General features: G+C 40.6%; 2 protein-coding genes across 6 annotated transcripts; one reads left to right on the forward strand and one right to left on the reverse strand.

Moving 5' to 3' along the window:
• Positions 1–1,125: 1,125 nt before the first annotated feature.
• Positions 1,126–4,081, forward strand: gpx3 (glutathione peroxidase 3). The gene is made up of 5 exons (XM_026357390.1): positions 1,126–1,292; positions 2,183–2,333; positions 2,424–2,541; positions 3,103–3,202; positions 3,539–4,081. Exons 1-5 carry the CDS (start codon positions 1,200–1,202, stop codon positions 3,758–3,760), a joined length of 684 nt encoding a protein of 227 aa, XP_026213175.1. The 5' UTR covers positions 1,126–1,199; the 3' UTR covers positions 3,761–4,081.
• Positions 4,082–4,928: 847 nt separating this feature from the next.
• Positions 4,929–16,798, reverse strand: tnip1 (TNFAIP3 interacting protein 1). 5 transcript variants are annotated; one of them, XM_026357387.1, is made up of 18 exons: positions 16,774–16,798; positions 13,112–13,294; positions 12,505–12,648; positions 12,301–12,386; positions 12,042–12,101; positions 11,116–11,325; positions 10,744–10,838; positions 10,132–10,297; positions 9,837–9,929; positions 9,629–9,694; positions 8,417–8,548; positions 8,157–8,285; positions 7,865–7,999; positions 7,637–7,762; positions 7,426–7,509; positions 6,790–6,999; positions 6,456–6,540; positions 4,929–5,831 (listed from the first exon to the last, which is right to left on the reverse strand). In XM_026357387.1, the coding sequence occupies exons 2-18, from the start codon at positions 13,257–13,259 to the stop codon at positions 5,734–5,736; spliced, it is 2,067 nt and encodes a 688-aa protein (XP_026213172.1). In that variant the 5' UTR covers positions 13,260–13,294; positions 16,774–16,798; the 3' UTR covers positions 4,929–5,733. The 5 variants fall into 5 exon arrangements, with proteins under 5 accessions (XP_026213172.1, XP_026213173.1, XP_026213170.1 ...); XM_026357388.1 differs by lacking the exon at positions 16,774–16,798 and adding an exon at positions 14,411–14,545 and having other exon boundaries at positions 6,790–6,909; XM_026357385.1 differs by lacking the exon at positions 16,774–16,798 and adding an exon at positions 14,411–14,545.
• Positions 16,799–17,694: the final 896 nt, after the last annotated feature.

Genomic DNA, 17,694 nt, shown 5'->3' on the forward strand with positions numbered 1-17,694 from the left:
TTTGTCTCTAACAGATGCTGTCTGTTGTGGATTTGTCTGTGCCCAGGGGCCCCGTTGTCTCGTTTAGGTCTCACAGTTCTGACTCATAAACCTGCATTTCATTAGAAATCATCATTGCTGCTGCAACAGAGTCTTTGTTCCAATAGTCGCTTTCTGTGTTGTAGCTCCAAGGCCTGTGACTCAGCTGGAGACTGTAATATTGTGAGTTCAACATGAGGACATGTTTTACCTTAAGGAGAAACAAGTTCACTCATTTAGTGAGGTTATTACAGAAATAAAAGGTTCCCTATTTATTTATTTATTTTCTTTTGAATGCTGCAGTGATGCATATGAGCCAGCTCCTGCTGTCCAGAGGTTACTAGCAGTCAAAGCGCGACAAAACCAGCACGCAAGAGAGCAGCGGGAGGGGTTCATATAAAGGTACATTACAGTCTGATTAAAGAGAGGACGTACCTCAAATGAACATCTATAAGCACAGTGAAATGACTCATACAAGTGGTTATTTCACACACTTGATTCAAATATGAAATGGATGCATTTTGCTTGCACAAAACACCTGATGTTCTTCTTTCACCCTCGTCTTTGATGATTTTCCCACACAGTTATCCAGCTTGCTGCAAAACAGACTGTGGCTCGGTGAGGCAATACATAACTGTGCCACAGTAAAATAAAAACAATTGCTCCCACACTGTTTGGAAGGCCTGTCAGCCGCCCACGGGGCGTATGGCCAAGTGTCAGCTCACCATGGCAACAGCTGATCCCACAGAGGTGAAATGATCCATGAATATAGAAAACCAAACCAACAGCGTTTCTCCTCTCCCCAGGAAGGCTGATGCACGCAATCGTGAACCTGACCGAGAGGGAGACAGATCAGCCTGTCGCACCAATAACATTCAGTTCTGCTGTTACTGTCTGCTGCTGCAGTTTATGAATGTTCACAGCAGGGGTGCCATGCTCAGACACACACACACACACACAGAGTAAAGGGGATTACCACAGCTTTTAATTCACCTCATTTCTGCAGCTTTACTCATTCATCCCATCCTTGTACTGCGCAGGTTACGTCAGCAGGGGGCGTCGTGCGGCGTGCAGCAGCAGCAGCAGCAGCAGCAGCCGTGGTGCCACTCCACCCTCCGCCAGAGGGGTGTTCATCAATCCCGAGGGAGAAGCGGACAGACATCCCCCCGGCCATCGGCGTGATGTGGCCCGTCCGTCCGCCGCCGCTGCTGCTGCTGCTGCTGCTGCTGCTGCTCGGTCTGCTGCGACCCTGCGCCGCCTGCGCCTTCACACAGGTAACCAGAGAGAGGCGACAGCAGCCGTCAGATGACAGCATGTTTTTTAATGGGAAAGGAGCAGGAGAGCGTCGTTTCTGTTAGATGACATGAGAAAAACACACATGTAGTCTGAATTAACAGTGTGGAGGCTGATGGGAGCAGCAGATTGTTGTATTTTGAGTGTGACACGTCATGATGGTCCGTTTTTTTACTACCAGCTGATTCTTTTCTTTTCATTTTGTACTTTGTCCGTGTTTTTTTTTTTTTTCCTGCTCTGTTCACTTGGGTTTTGTGTTTGATTTGTGCCAGGGTTTAGTTTATATCACAACAACAGGGGCATTAGGGGGAAAGGTGAAGGTGTTGCAGCTGTCCCTATCTTGTTTGATTAGAGCTGCTGATGTTTGCACTGGAAAAGAGACAGACCAGAGTATCAATAATGCAAGTGTTTGGTTGATGTTTAGGAGATCCCCCATTTCTCTCAGAAAATTCATTTTTTTTAATATGCTGAAAACCTTTATTAAAGCTTTTTTCAATTTAAATTGAAATAAGCTTTCAATCCACAAAGTCTGTCTCAATTAGTGTGTTTCCTCATTATTTATTATAGATAGTGGGTGAAGTGTTTCAAAACACACCATCCATAAACAAACATTTGTATTTGTAAGTGAGAAGGTCAGGTTCCCGTAAAGGCCCACAGATACGTTCTAGAAAATCAAATGGTGCACAGTCACGTCCTGCAGGTTGAGTTCCAGTGGCTCTTAAGTCTCTAAGTTTCTATCTATGCTTAAATGTATCTTTTATTAGCAAATAACTTCTACTACTACTACTACTACTGTGAAACTGTAGAAAATGCACTACTACAGCCAGTTAAACAAGAGATAACCTGCTTTGACCTGTCTCTGTACTCCCAGCGCTGTGACTCATCCGTAGATGGCACCATTTACAAATATCATGCCAGGACTCTAAATGGAAGTTCCACGGTGAACTTCAGCGATTACACAGGCAAGAGCGTCCTCTTCGTCAACGTGGCTACGTACTGAGGATACACCTTTCAGTATGTGGGTAAGGAACAGCACCACAGGCCCTGCTATTGAGTGTCACAGTGTTACTACCAAGCGTGGAGACATCTTACTGTTTGGTCTCTGTCGTCAGAACTGAATGCACTGCACGAGGAGATGAAACCATTTGGACTCACTGTCCTCGGCTTTCCATGCAACCAATTCGGGAAACAGGAGCCGGGGCAAAAACACGAAATCCTGCCGGGTTTGATGTGAGAAATCTTCTCTTTTTCAGTCCAATTCTCAGTTAATTCCAGGTCTGACACACTATAAACACATGGAAAACAACCAGTGGTGTGACAGTGAGGTCAAACCTAGATGTTTTCTACTAGAAGAACAAAAGGTTTGTGTGTTTATTTCAGTTCATGCAGGATGTGAAAGAGTTTCCCCCAAATGTCACTAACAAGACTCAGCGTATTGTAATGTGCTGTAACTTAAGAACTTCTAAAGCTGGATGTAGAGAGGAATTTGCAATATCAGTAAATCCTCAGTCAATCAGCAAAGCCTCATTTAAAAGGAGACAACGTTCTTTGACAATAAGAGTGGTTTCTCTTAGGGGCCTCACACACACACACACACACACACACACACACACACACACACACAATTTAAGTCTAAGGTTCCACCAGTCACTCTACAGTATATCCACAGCAAAGCCTCAGTAAGACACTGTGTGGTTTTGCTCAGCTTGTTACGGATGTAGGGCAGCTGCCAAGCCGCAAAAATGCTCAGAGGCACTTCTACTGATAAGCTGCCTTCTTTCTGGATTCCAGGCATGTCAGACCAGGCAATGGATTTGTTCCAAACTTCCTGCTGTTTGAGAAAGGTGACGTGAATGGAAAAGACGAGCAAGAGGTTTTCACTTTCCTCAAGGTATGCAATAGCTCTGCCCGCACAGCGTGGTTGTTCAGTTGCCTGTTCGTATGAGTCTAAATCATAATTACGAGTTGGAATTTTCCAGCTCGGACAAATATTTCAGTCTCATTACTCGATATCTGTCAGCTTAGGCTGGCTGCTCCGAAGCGAAATTGATGGATATTTTAAAGAAGCTCCAGTGATCTTTTTTTAAATGCACCACACATAAATGTGCTCCCTCCCCAGTTAAACTATGAGCAACTACTGTATTAACAGCTATTTCAATATTTGTGCACACGCAGGATTTAGGTTATTTACTTGCCTGTGTGCACTCTGTTGCCTTCTGTCCTGCAGAACTCCTGCCCCCCAGTTGGAGACAGCTTTGGTAGTCCTACCGGCAGGTTGTTCTGGGAGCCCATGAAGACCAGCGACATCAAGTGGAACTTCGAAAAGTTTCTGGTGGGCCCAGACGGAAAGCCGGTGATGAGGTGGCACCCGAGTGTCAACATTTCTGAAATCCGGGCTGACATTCACAAGTACCTGCTCCAACTATACACACAGGAGGCTTTTAATTAGACGTCCAAGTCCCTGTACACTTTGTCCATCTAATGAAGTAACTGTAGCAAGATGTAGGAGATAAGTAGAGATAGGTTAGAATGTAAAATAGAGTAATGCTAACAGCTTCTGCTACATGAAGGTGGCATTTTAAATGAAGAGGAGGCACGAAAACAGAAACACTGTGGTGCCTCTTTTGAGTCTGGGGTTCAGGCCAGCTCTTCAGTGCATTCAGGCTGCCCTGCACTCTCCCAGCATCATGTCATCTTCTCACCCCCAGGACCTGTTAGCCATTACAGCCTAAATGTGAATTACTTCCAATAAATCATGGCGAACACCACACTGACGTGAAGAGCTTTTTTTTTTTTTGATGTGAGAAGAGGTAAACCCAACTTTTCTATCCTGCAATAAGAGAAAAACAAACAAACACAAATAAGCAAGGTAAGATACTAATAGACATTTAGAATAGATTTATTAAGCCAGTCAAATACAAAAAGTCTTACATGTGCTTTTGCCTACAGCAAAAAAGGGCTACAAACCAAGATAAAACAACTGCCAGTAATTACAGCATACCTTTCAAAGTGCAATTCGGTTAATGTCTCGTTTCAGCTCTCACCCATCAGGATTTAGTTCCCTGTAACTTGTTTGAAAAAGTTGAGCTTGTTTTCAAATCCATCTACACACATTTTGAAGCCCTTCATCTGACTGTCTGGTATACACTATTCAAAGGAAATCCTAATGGGCATTCGGTTAAAAGAGTGGCTTTGATTTGAGCTCTAATCTGGCTATTAAAATGGTAACGTAACATTATTTAGAGGTGCGGCTCGCGTGTCTGTTATCTGGGCACTGGGCTTTACGTCAGGTCACAGGTCAGCCGCCAAGGTGTGGATTTGCTGGTTGTTGGAGTGGACAGAGCGCAAAGCCAGACATCCCTGCAGAGGCTTTCCTGTGAGGAGTAGCTGTACCGCAGTAACAGCGAATCTAGTGCCTCAATGAACAAATGAAAATCTTCCTCTTTTTTGCTGCTTGTGCAAAAAAGGTTTTTTAAGGATGAAGAGGAAGATAGTCACCAATTCCAGCTAAAGGTCACTGGTTACGTAACCTCTTAAGACGGTTTGCTAGGGCTAATCTGTGGCCAGTAGTACAGGATGAGTTTGAACATCAGAATGAGTGATCAAATCCATTGTGGTCAAGTGGAAGTGCTGTGTTTAATGAGAGTAGGTCCATCATCATGGGGGAAAAAAAAAAAGAGTGATGTGCTGTGCATTGTGTATTGTGTCTGATACAAACATACAATGTCAATAGCTACAATATATTGGGATTACACTAACAACATAGAAAGAACAGCATTTCTAAAGACAATGATTTACACTTAGTCAATGCAACTATCAAAACAGCAGGTTATAAATAAATTATCAATAATCACAATCATGTTTTTGGTATGATACCATCAAAATTTGTTTCCCAAAATTTTTGTATTTCAACAACCACTTTTGAACAGTTACACATATGGGACAGTTCTATAACATCAATGATACTGAAGAAATCTTCATTCAACATTCACATTGTAAATTATATAATCATTCATTGTTAGAATGAGTATATGTAGTCTTAGTCTTATTGGGGAATGGCTTCCTGTAACCCTACAAGTAACAAACTGTCAAGTTGTTACGTATTTGCAGAGAGACATCACATCTGTGTTTTTTTTTTACTGAAGAAAAAGAACTATGTTTATATTATAATTGTTCCAATGCATTTAACAAATGACTTCAGTTCCTGATAAAAAAAAAAAACTCTAAATAATATTTTATGTATATATTCAGAATAGCGAAGTGTTTCACAAATAGCCTTATAAAACCAAGTATAAACAACATTACAATAGGATATCTACAGTTCAGTAGGAAAAATTATAGATCAAATCACACCTTGTCAACTCAAAACCAAACTCATTTCATGCTACTACCCAGATTCCATTAAGTGGGTACAGTGATGCTTTAGTGCTTTCCAGGGTCAATGTTCTGTCGCTCCCTTTTTCCAAATCCTGCTGTTGCAGTGGTTGCTGCTGCTGCTGCTGCTGCCGCCGCAGACTGGTCTACAGATACACAATGGTGTAATTTAAATATTTAAACAGAAGATGTTATACCAAGGTGTGGTATAATTATTGAAAGAAAAAAAGAATTGATCCTCATAGATAATAAATTGCTCTGAGCTACAGAGCTCCACTGTAGTCACAAGACTATTAAAAACACAGAACTATCTCACACCATTGTACTGGGTGGTGTTGTTTCACTCAGAATGGAAATTTAATATGAATATTTAAGTTTATTTTGAGTTATTCTCGTATACACCATTAAAGATTATATTAATTAACAGCTGAAAATACTCCAATATATTCAGTATTCACTAAATAATCAGTAATGTAAAACTAAAAACTACCCAACTGTAAAAATGAGATTGCAATATTTATGTGACCCATTTTAAAAGATTTGCATTGTCAATAGCAACAACTACACGTGGGATATTAAAGTGCCAGTATCACAATCAAAAAGTAATCATCAAAGTGAAGTGGATTTGGTTTCTCCGCAGCATTTTGTTCACAATAAGGAAAAATACACAGTAACACAGTTTTTTTTTTTTTTTTTTTTTTTTTTTTTTATGTAACATGATTTATAAGAGACTAGAAGGAAAAATATTGTACTAGATGGCTTTACCATACCTGCATTTTCTGGTGGTGGTCTTGAACACTCTCCTACTGCTCTGGCCCCTCTGGGCTGTGGGAATGATGACTGCCAAGGAAAACCCTGAACAAATAGAAGGCACCAACTTAGTTCAAACCACTTAATATCCTTATTCATCACAACCAGTCCTTAGCTTGGCCATACAGTGAATGTAAGCGTGTCTAGGTTGAGCTGCAGTTAGACCTAAGTACAGCTAGTTGTTCCTCCCAACAGATGAGGGAGGTAGAGGAAAGAGAAAAAAGGAGCCTTGTTTCCTCAGTGAACCAGAGTCACTCCAGAGACAGAGACAGAGGGGCCTTAGAGGACCCTTACCGGGTTAACGGGTTGGAAGTCTCGTACAGGGGGTGGTGCTGCGGCGGCTGCGGCACCTGCTGCATTGGGCATCCGGGGAGGGAAGTGTATGGGCCAGCCCTCAAGGCCCTGCGGTCCCACCTGCACAAAGGGACCACAGTAGGGAGGGCTCAGCGGGCCGTTCACTGAGCCTGACGTGGGGTCTGAGGTACGTCTTTCCTGCTGCTGCCCCTACGATGGATCACAAGTACACACGTGATCCCCAATCAGTGCACGGCTGCTACTCTCAGCGAGCGCAGGGGCCCTGCCCTGGCCTAGGCTACAGCTGACCTTCAACCCTACTGCCGTTGTCTCCCAGTGAGGATTGTAAATGTTCCACCTGCTGATCCCGAATGCACTGACAAACAACCTGGCTGGAGTGAGGCTCTTGTCCTGGAGTATTGATTTGTCCAGTATGAAATTACTACAGTCAACATCTAAATGACTGTACACTGTCACAAGAGGGCGCTAGACTGCAAGGTTTACCACAACTCATATCCTACTGTGACTCTCATGAATGACTTGACACTATTTGAATATCCCAAAAACAAAACAAACAATCACCAATTCAATACGTCAATATTACCAACCCCAGACCTGCTACACTGCAGCCAGTACCTGTTTGTGATGCTGCATCTGCAGTCTCTCCAGCTTACATCTCTCTGTCCGTTCTCTCTGGCACTCATTCTGTGCCTGATGAAGCTGAATCACAAATACACAATAAAAATGAAAAAACACAAACAATTCCCACATTAAAAATCATTTTAGTTATAATTGCCATCAAGTGCAAGAAACAAAAAATAAATCCTTTCTGATCATGCCAACATACCTGATTGGTTAAATTAGTAATCTGACCCTGGAGTCTCTCAACTTGCCGCCTCAAGTCCTCTTTTTCCTCATTCATTCGCTCCCTGTCACTCCTCTCTTTCCTGAAGTCCTCTTCAAAGATCTTTACCTTAAATACAAAATAACAATTAAAAGCAGTAGAAATAAATGCATGTCTAATTGTAACAAATGTGTAGATCTGTGTGTGTTTATGTTGCGATGAACATCAGACCTGTTCTTTTAGCACTGCTATCTGAGTGAGCAGTTCCTGTTTCTTCAGGTTATTGGCTGCATCTGCAAAGTTACTCTGGCCAGGTGGTTGTTGGGAGGATGAAGGCGAGTGCAGGTTTAAGGCTTCCTCTAAAGCCTGAAGTAAGACAAACAAGTAGTACACAGAATGACACCTCTCTGACCTTCATGGTTCTCTTATTGAACTGACTACTACTACTACTACTACTACTACTACTACTACTACTCCTACTACTACTACTACTACTAATACTACTACTACTACTACTACTGACCCTGTTGAGCCGTTGGATCTCCTTTTCCTGGTATTCCCTCTGTTTGCTGAGGGGCAGCAGCTGATCCTGCAGGTAGCGAATCTTCTGTTTCAGCTCAGCAGTTTCAGAGTTGAGGCACTCCTTCTCCCCCTATTACATACATTCCCAGAACGATGACAAAAACATTTTAAAACACACTATAGTCAGAAAGTCTTGAAGATCTTTTTAATGTTCTTTCTTCACAACAATTTCGCCAGGGTTTTGTGTCCATGTGTTCTCACCTGTACATTTTCAATCTTGGACTTGGCCAGAAGCAGCTTCTTGTCATAGTCGCGCTGCCTCTGCTCTCGTTCTGCCTCCAACTCAAGCACAGTTTTCTGGGACTCAGCCAGTCGTTGCCTCAGGTCTGTGATCTGAGGGACAATCCACATTCTCATTAAATAGAAAATAAATAAAAAATTATTTCAGAGGCAAAAAAAAACTCTTGTGAATACAGAAATGTGTTAAGATACAGCATTATAAAATGACTGTTATCAAATTATAAACCAAACCACAGCAATAATGACACATTTGCAAACACATGCAGTTCTGTTTTTGTGTAAAATATGATCAGACCTAGTGACGCAAATGGATATATCTAGGGTTCTGTGGTTTAAACCCATAGCTACATGGTGTCCCCGTCTCAACTAGGTGTGAATGTAGGTTTGTTCATGACTGCGGGTGCGCGCAAGTGTAGGTGTGTGAGTATGAGTGTGAGAGTGTGTACATTTGTGTGTCTCTGCTGCCCTCTGACTGCACCACAGCAGGAAGTCAGCGGGTACCAGAGAGGTGAGGGGAATTCTTACTGAAGTGTGACAGAGCTTGTGGTGAGTATGCTCAGATAGCAAGCTATTGCAAGATTGCACCTTTTCCACTGGACAAGCACATAGAAAAAAAAAAACAAAAAAAAAAACAGCTGCTTCACTTCCAACTGATGCACAGAGACTTTAAAACCCTGTGTCCCTCCTGGCAAAACAATAACATTTGTTTTGACATTTCCTGGCTGTGTGGCGTTCAGTAATGTTCGCTCATTTGAAAACTTTATGGTTTATCCTTGTTTGGGAAAACCGTTATTGCAGAAACCGATCCCACTCATTGCTAAAATTACATTTATTTTGATAAGTTGGCTGAAATGATCCTAGCATATTATCATGTCTAACTATCTATTATTTCTATTGGGTAAGGACACATTTAAGCAAAATGCAAGATAAAAATAAAAACATACAAATGAGTGAGGAATCCTATGTGGATTGGACTGAACGGATATGATTTCATAAAATGGAACAAATGTGTATTATGTTTCAAAAATTTGTTTTGAAATGAAAAAAAAAGAAAGAAAACAAGTTTCAAAGGAATTTGGAGAGAATTATGTATTAATGCTCCTTCTCTATCAGTCAAAGACACAGCAATGTCTTCCCACACCGTTCATAAGAGCTGTAAAGTCATTACCGTACCTTTTGTTCAAACTGTGACTTCATGGAGTTCCACTGAATGTCCCACTGCTTGTTCACCTCCAGTACCTGTAAACAGCACCAGAAAGTGAAACCAATGACAACGAACATATAGGAAACTAAATACACAGAGACTTTCCCCTATGGCGAAAAGAGGATGAACAGTAAGTGTAACAAAAAAAAAAAAAAACAAAAAAAACACTAGACTCACATCCTTTCTCTGCTTCTCCAAAAGTTTGATCTTCTTTTCATACACCTCAACATCACAAGGTTTAGTTGGAGTTTTCTCTGCAGCTTTTCCACTCTGTGGGAATATAACATATTGTTAAATCCACAAAAGTCCTCCATTACACTAAGACCACAACCTAAGAGTTTTAAAGTGGGAACGTTTTAAGAACTTATTAACTGTGAAAGGTTATGCATAAATAAAAAATGTTAGAATAAAATTTATTTGCTACATAAACAGGACATGTTTGATTATATGAAACAAACTAAATTTAATCTACCCTCTGTGGGGTGGTTGCCTCCATCTTAGGTCGTACAGCAGCAGATTCCTCCTTCACTGGCTCCTCTTTCGCCTCAGGAGCTTCGGTGTCAGATGGTGCTGCAGTTGATGCTGTCGCTGCTGCAGCTCCTCCTGTGACCAGCTCCTTAAGTTTCTGATTCTCCTGTCTGTAACCATCAACAAAATGAAAATGATAGTGTCAGCACTGTCCCTTCCCAGAGTTTTGGTACAGCTTTAGAATATCCTTTGGGAAGAACCTATAAAACCCACTGGGTGCAATGACGCCAACAGAAAGCGCTGGAATAATTCCCTCCTCCCCCATCAAAAGTGAAAGCATGGTTAACAGCCTCCATAACAAAGGAAAGATTTTGTAGAGTTTAGAGTTTAACAGGGACACTGTATTACACTACAAAAGGTCATGAGATTCTAAAGTGTCCCACAGGAAGAAAAAGGAAAAAAGAAGACATGATAAAATGTAAGTGTGTTCACATTGTTTAGTTTATCATATCTCACAATTTGTTCTTTTTCACCTTTATTAACAATAATGTTTCTCTTCTACCTGAAGCGGCAGAAACCTGAGTCAAATAAAAAGTGAAGGGCAAACTAAAAATACCTCAGCTGTTCCAAGTCTCGATTCCTGATATGATGATCCTCTTCCATTTTCTTTCTAAGCTCATTGTTCTCCTGTCTGAGCTGCTCACAGAGAGTCTATAACCAAAAGACAAAATTATTACACAGCATTTAGCAAAACCTTGCAAAATCAAAATTTTCCCCCTGTATAAACCCACACATTCTGTAGCCACAAGCAACTGCCTTCAACTTCACAATACAACTTTACTGTTTCGGACACATGATCCTATATTTCCCTTTTTTTTTTTCTTTTTTTTTTAAATGCAAGTTGTTGTGGAGAAATTGTTCAAATCTGAGAGGCCTGATGATTGCTTTAGCCATTTTTAGTTTGTCATTTAGTTGTTTTGGCAAATACCTGTAGGAGAGATGTCCTCTGTTCATTCTTTTGGACCTTAGAGGAAAGATGGTGAAACTCGACAGCCATGCGACCGAGGTGAGCTAACAGCTGGTTTGGGTTGGACTCCTCTGCAAATATGCTGAAAGAGCTTTCTAGTCTCTTCAGCTGACTTGCTAGCTCGATGTTCTCCTGAGGCAGGAGGGGGACAACCCCAGCCCCTGATCCGGCCTGGGGATGTCCACACAGGTAAAGAGTCAGTCCGTTCTCTCTGGCTAACTCAGAGGACAAGCTAACAATTACACAAGTATTTCAACAACACAAAACTGAAACATCAACACACTGTAGGAGTCATCACACTACTATTGCTATGAAAAGGAGCGTCTGATTTATGTGAAACACCAAACCAGTTTGTCCTGTTGGCTTTAAATTTAGCCCTCATAGACACGAGACTAATGGTTACCTCAAACACTAACATGTGTGGGAACTGTGTCAAGTTCAGTTACAAAATTTGTGACTACTTAGTAAATCAAAGGTTTGACATGTGTTCCTGAAATATTTTGGCATTGTGTCCTATTAACACATCCTCTAGGATGTAGTGTGTGAATGAATCAGTGGTGTAATTCTAGTCAGTGATAATCCTGGACTTTCCACAAGCTGACTCAGACTGGAGCTACCACTATTGAGCTTGTTGGTGAGTCACCGCACCAAGGATATGTTCCTAATATTGAGAACATGGATATAAAGAGAAGAGGCTAAATTTAGTCCTAATATTTTACACAAAATATTTACTTTTTGTGATTAGCAGCAGAGGATTTGCAATATTCAAAATGTACAAAACTGTTAAATGAATTGAAATTAAAAAAATTCTTTGGAACAACAGAAGTTCCTCTAGTAGGTGGAAAATTATTCATCTTATTTTGTGTCACAACAACATTATTACGTACGGTCAAGGCATCTGAAGTCTTCCCCTCTATGTTCACAACCTCAAACTCTGATAAGGCCTCCTGTAAAGACCAAAAAGTAAATAGAACCATACTACATATAGTGTCCAGACAGATTCAATAAACATTAATTTAAAAGCTGCCAGGAAATTTTCTTTTAATATAAAGAAATGTTTTCAATGTCGGCATGTGACAATTATACAGTCATCACAACGTTGTTTCTGCTTCAATGTAAGCTTCCATACACAGTTAATATACTTACGCTGGGCTTCTCAGGTTGTAGGGTCTTCCCCAAACAGCTCGTTTGCTCCTCCTTCTGTTCTGCAGTGTGATGTAAACAGGGTTTACCTAAAAAAAAGTGCCCACCAGTACCAAGATTAATCCACTACTGAGAGATCCCCTACTATCATTATAAAACTATAAAAATATTTCAACAAAGTTCAACTCTTCTGTCTCTGAAACATACTTTGTGTCTCAGACTGAATTGGCCCCGCAGTACACAGACTGGCAGCAAAGCTGGATGACTTCAGGGCCTCGTTGTCTCTCACAAGTTCTTCCACTCGCTGACGAAGCCTTGATGCCTCTGATTGAGATTCTTCCAGCAAATCACCTGCAGGTTGAAAATAGATCTCGTCTCTGTCTAACATCACTTCAGTTGAATTTCACTTAATCTGAAGTAAATTCTTTCAACAATCACCGGTAAAGCTACAACTATCAACACAAGGAGTCTTGAAATAGGATGTGACAAAAGTTCAGTGAGAAAATATGTGCAAGTAGCACTCCTTTGGTGAGTCACAAAAGGAGCAATCAGGCCATTTACATCACTGACATGTAAACTTTGAAGATAATCACATCAGGTTTTACTACATTCCATCACTGTTTCTCTCATCCATTTGTTTATTTGGTTGGAAATTCAGATATGTCATCTGTTAAAAAAAATTCCTCTCCTTGTGTTTATTCCAATCTGGAAAAAAAAAACCAAGTGTTATGACACAGCACAAATGTGTAGTGCCAAAGAGCAGCTGGCATCAGCGTTTAACCTTGAGATAAACATGCTGTTTGTAGGAACCTACCTAAGCTCTTAAGTCCCTTCATCCGCTCCCTTAGTATGCTGTTCTCCTCTAGGAGCTGTCGATAGCTGCCTCTACCTCCAGCCTCCTCCCGGGCCTTGACTTCACTCCCACCCGGATCATAGATGCGGTACGGGCTTTTCCCATCCATCGCTGTTGTTCACTTTTTATACATGATTCTCTGAACTGTAGAAAGAAGAAACAAATAGTTTTGAACTTAATGAGAAAACATACCAAGCACCGGAAACAATCAGCGGAACATTTTAAAAAATACAAAAAAAAAAAAAAAAAAGAAAGAAAGGGAAAAAGAACAAGAAGTTGACCTTTACAGACGACAAAAGAGGATAGTAAATCTATAACAGATGGCATGTGAATTTTCAGTCAAATACTGAGGACTATTATTCTATATAACTCTTTTTGATAAGAGCCACAACTGAACAATTTTACATTTTTCCACTGCATAGTGTCACAGTTGATGAAAGTTAAACCTGTTCTGCTCACGAAAGCAGCTCGAAAGTAAAAGGGTAACTAACATTAAATGTCCATAAAAGCATCAGCTGTCCAGTATGCAGAAAAATTATTTAACCACAAGTTCCCATGTGGTTCTCAAAACCGTAAACGCTCAATCACAACTAACAATTTAGAAATATCACATTCACACCTAACTATAGCTAATAGTGTATCTGTTATTTCTTTACTGCTGAATTAATAAGTAAAATCTACTCAGACATCGCACTGCATCTTCTGCGCCCATTGTCGACTTCTCTCAGTTTATTATTTCACGTTATAGCCCGTCGAAGACAATAAAGACCAATCGTCAGCTATGAGAAGACAAAAGCAGCAATAACAGCACCACAATACTAACATTACCCCGTCAGAGAGAAACATATGGTAGGAATGTGCTAACGCTTGTCATGGCTAAATAAGACAATTATAACGTCCAAATCCGAAAGAAAAAAAAGACAAAAGCTGAGGAAATAATACAAAATGTTACGACAATCATGCTAATGAACATCTACCCAAAAGACGAGAGTCAAATACAGCACAATCTAGCCAATGATAGATACCTTGATTGGCTGAAGAAGGCTAATATTAGTTTTCGCTGTTGTCATGCAAATTGCTAGCAACATCCTCGTTAGCTGTCGGCTAGCTAACACTAGATGACAGCGCGGGGCAGGAAGCCGCTAGCTCCTCTTATTTAAAATACTTATTAAAGATACTTTCATGGATGCAGCAAAGTCAGCCGGAAAGCGGAGTTACACGACAAAGCAAAGAATAAAGAGGTATCTTTACACTGGGTACCTTTCAGCTGGCCTCTCGTCTCTCAGCCCCAGACATCAATTGCGGAAGTGGTCTGCTGGTCTGTGCTGTAACCTGGGAAATTCCACCTCGCAACGTTTGATGTAAACAGCGATGATTGACAGCTCGGCGAGCCAATCACCGCCGGGACCCGCTGGCCGTAATGTAAACACTGCAGCTAAGTCGCGTCTGTAGTGAGCAACACATTGTAGGAGAGGGATTCAACAGAGGGATGGAGCGTGTGCACACGGAGCGATCAGACATGTGGAAAACCTCCCCAATGGCTAACATATGACACTATGCTGCAAGGATGAGCACAAGATGAACTAAACCAAGCACGATTCACGTCTAAGTGTTTTAAATAGACCGAAACAGCTTCTTATTCGTGTTTTTACCTTTTGAGAGCCACCCCTCATAGACCCGGGACAAACCCGACACTTCTCACTGAATGACTTCATTTCTTCATTGATAAATTAAGAGAAGGGGCTGTTGGGGGTTTCTGTGATTGCATCACATCACAAGTTTCCTCTCGAGGGCATTAATGCATAGTTCACTCGGTTTTTTTTTTTTTTTTAAAGTTACAGGAAATTCTTCGTACATTTATATTTTAACAATTCGCCCATTTTCATTATGTATTCTCGATCATTTAATTATTTTTGTCCTAAAGTATCAGAAAGGTTTATGTATTCAGGCTGCTTGCTTTGTCCAAGAAGGATATTCAGCTTATTTTCAAAGACAACAAAGAAACCCAGTCCATATTTGAGAAGCATAAACAGTGGTTATACTCACTTATATATTAAAATGCTCGTCAGAATAGTTGACGATTAATTGTTTGTTGATCAACTAACTCATTAAAAACGTAATTGTTTAATGTCTAATTGTGATTCATGTCATCTGGAACAGTTTTGAGCAATAGTGACATCTTGTGGAAATGATTCAAATCAGATTTCCTCCTCAGGGAGTTATTGAAGACCATGTTTCTGTTTACTGGGAGCACAGCACTTCTTATGTAATGAGGCTTGTCACAGTGTACAATTAGGCCACACAAAGGTACCCAGTAATGCCAACTGAGTATTTACAATCAAACGCACTGGTGCTTATCAAGGGGGTGCATTACATTAAGAGGTGTATCTAATGCTTCGACCTTGTCATTTAATGCTTTGACCGGCAGTGGTCAGAAAACACAGGTAAAATGTGTGAACGTCTTCCCCAGAGAGTCATCAGTTTGCTACAGGAAAAAGCAAACACACTGCCCTTGTGGCTCACACACACACACACACACACACACACACACACACACAGAAGTTATTGTTTTTCCTCAGACCTGCTTCTGTCACCAAACCCTGTCCTTGTTTACTGGTGCACACTGTTTCCATCTCACACTGTTGTGTTGCTGCGAAATAATAAACAGGATGGTGGCTCTACGACTGCCAGAACAAAAAACAAAAGCCTGAGTATACAAGAATTGTCACCAGTCATTTAGTCCAGCTGGGTAACTGTACACTTTGTACACTTCCCAGTCAATCAAAAATATTTAAAGCATTTTTTTACTATAGAAAGATGGAGGAGTGAGCAGATGACATGTGAGACAGCGTAATGCTCAGACTGAAGCCCACCATATCACAAGTACAGAATATGCTCCAATCTCCCAACTCCCAGCAGCACAAATCCGCAGCTGATAGTCATTAGCTCTGGGCTACTTAATACAAAATGATCTTTGTTAGTCGTTCAGTGACTTCAGCTGTGCTCGCCAACCCAGGCATGTCCCCGCTACGGAGTCTTTATCGCTATGCAAAACATTTGGACGAGATATGCACTGGCCCCAGACAGTTTGAATTCTAACAGCTTCTTCATATTCCTTTTTAAAAATGAGTCTATTGACACCAAGAATCCAGTGAACCAGTTTGTCAACACATAACCGCCAGGCTTATGTCTAATTTACAAAACTGATTATGAGTAAATCTATTTTAAAACTACAATTTGTGTTATTTACATCCTCTGCTTTCTTCTTTTACACATGTTCTTTTCTTAAAATGGATTTAATAAAAAGAAAATACCATAATAAACAGCAATTTCCTTTTCTAGAGTACATGCTAAGAATTGAATAGCAATGGCCAACTGCAGCCAGTAAATATCACACAGTTACAGGCATTTCTTCCTACATATGGAGCAGAAATCAATGTTTTCAGTGTATTACCTTTCCCTTCCATGTTATGTTCCAGCGTACACTTTTCAGTGACAACATAAAACTCCTAAAACCCACCCTGAATTATTAAAAACACCATGCCACAAATGATAATGATAACAAATCCTGATGTGTCCTGATACTACATATCAAATGTTAAAACAAACAACAACTCACCTACCTATTAAGCTTGTGTCGGAGAGGCAACTTTTTAAGGAAACGGGTGAATAGGGGGGAAGCAATTTCACTGTGAGACTTGGGGAATTCCCATAACCCAGTAAAATGGCCTGATACTGATTCTCAGCTTGAACAGAACCTGGTGTGTGTCCAAGTGTGGTGCCTTTACTGAGCAGCAAAACATATGAAAAAAAAAGAAGAAACTTATTGGATTAAATGCATTTTGTGCAGTATCTCACATGACATACTGCTACGTATGTCATGTTGCACACATCAGCACATGCCAAAACTGGATGGATTTAAAAGGGCCACATAGATACAATACATGGCACGAAAAGAGTAGCATCCGAGAAAAATGTGCAAATTACCACAGTACTGACCTACATATACATTCAGTATATTTTGATTTGTTTGCATGATCACATCATGGAGCCACAATAATTATGGTGAGTGGGGATAAAAAAAAGTCAAATCCTGAAGCAACATTTGTAACTATATCTCTGAGGACGTGACAGCTTTGAAATTCAGTATATAAACAATACTCTATTTCAGTTTTGCTTTACAGTCCTTTGTGAACAACAGCACTGTACAAAGTTCCCCTAGCTATCAAAAGGGAAATTCAACAACAGTGTACAATTTGACATCAGCTACATATTAACAATGTTCTATTGAAGTAATCTGTTAATCTTTCATAATTATCATCAAATGGAGCAATTTTACGCTGGGTGTGCCATTAAAACCAGAGTGTTACTGACTGCTGCAGACTCTGTTTCTTGGATTTTGGCGTACTGCAGGGGATTTCCTTGCCACATACATCTTTTTTCTTCTTTCCTCTTTTAACTCAAAGATGGCCTAACCACAGCTGCGCTCACACATAGGCAATGAACTGAGACAGTGACAAGAACAGACAGCTGTCTTGCACTTT

This window comes from Anabas testudineus, chromosome 10, assembly GCF_900324465.2.
Source record: "Anabas testudineus chromosome 10, fAnaTes1.2, whole genome shotgun sequence".
NCBI classification, from domain to species: Eukaryota; Metazoa; Chordata; class Actinopteri; order Anabantiformes; family Anabantidae; genus Anabas; species Anabas testudineus.

Bases quoted from the DNA above. Each gene is read 5' to 3' on its own strand.
- tnip1 (XM_026357387.1), bottom strand. From the start codon at position 13,259: ATGGATGGGAAAAGCCCGTACCGCATCTATGATCCGGGTGGGAGTGAA. The intron at 10,839-11,115 runs GTATTTGCCAAA...TTTTGGTTATAG, and splicing joins AGAGGACATCTCTCCTACAG to ACTCTCTGTGAGCAGCTCAG. The intron at 10,298-10,743 runs GTATTTTTAGTT...TGATGGTTACAG, and splicing joins CGAGACTTGGAACAGCTGAG to ACAGGAGAATCAGAAACTTA.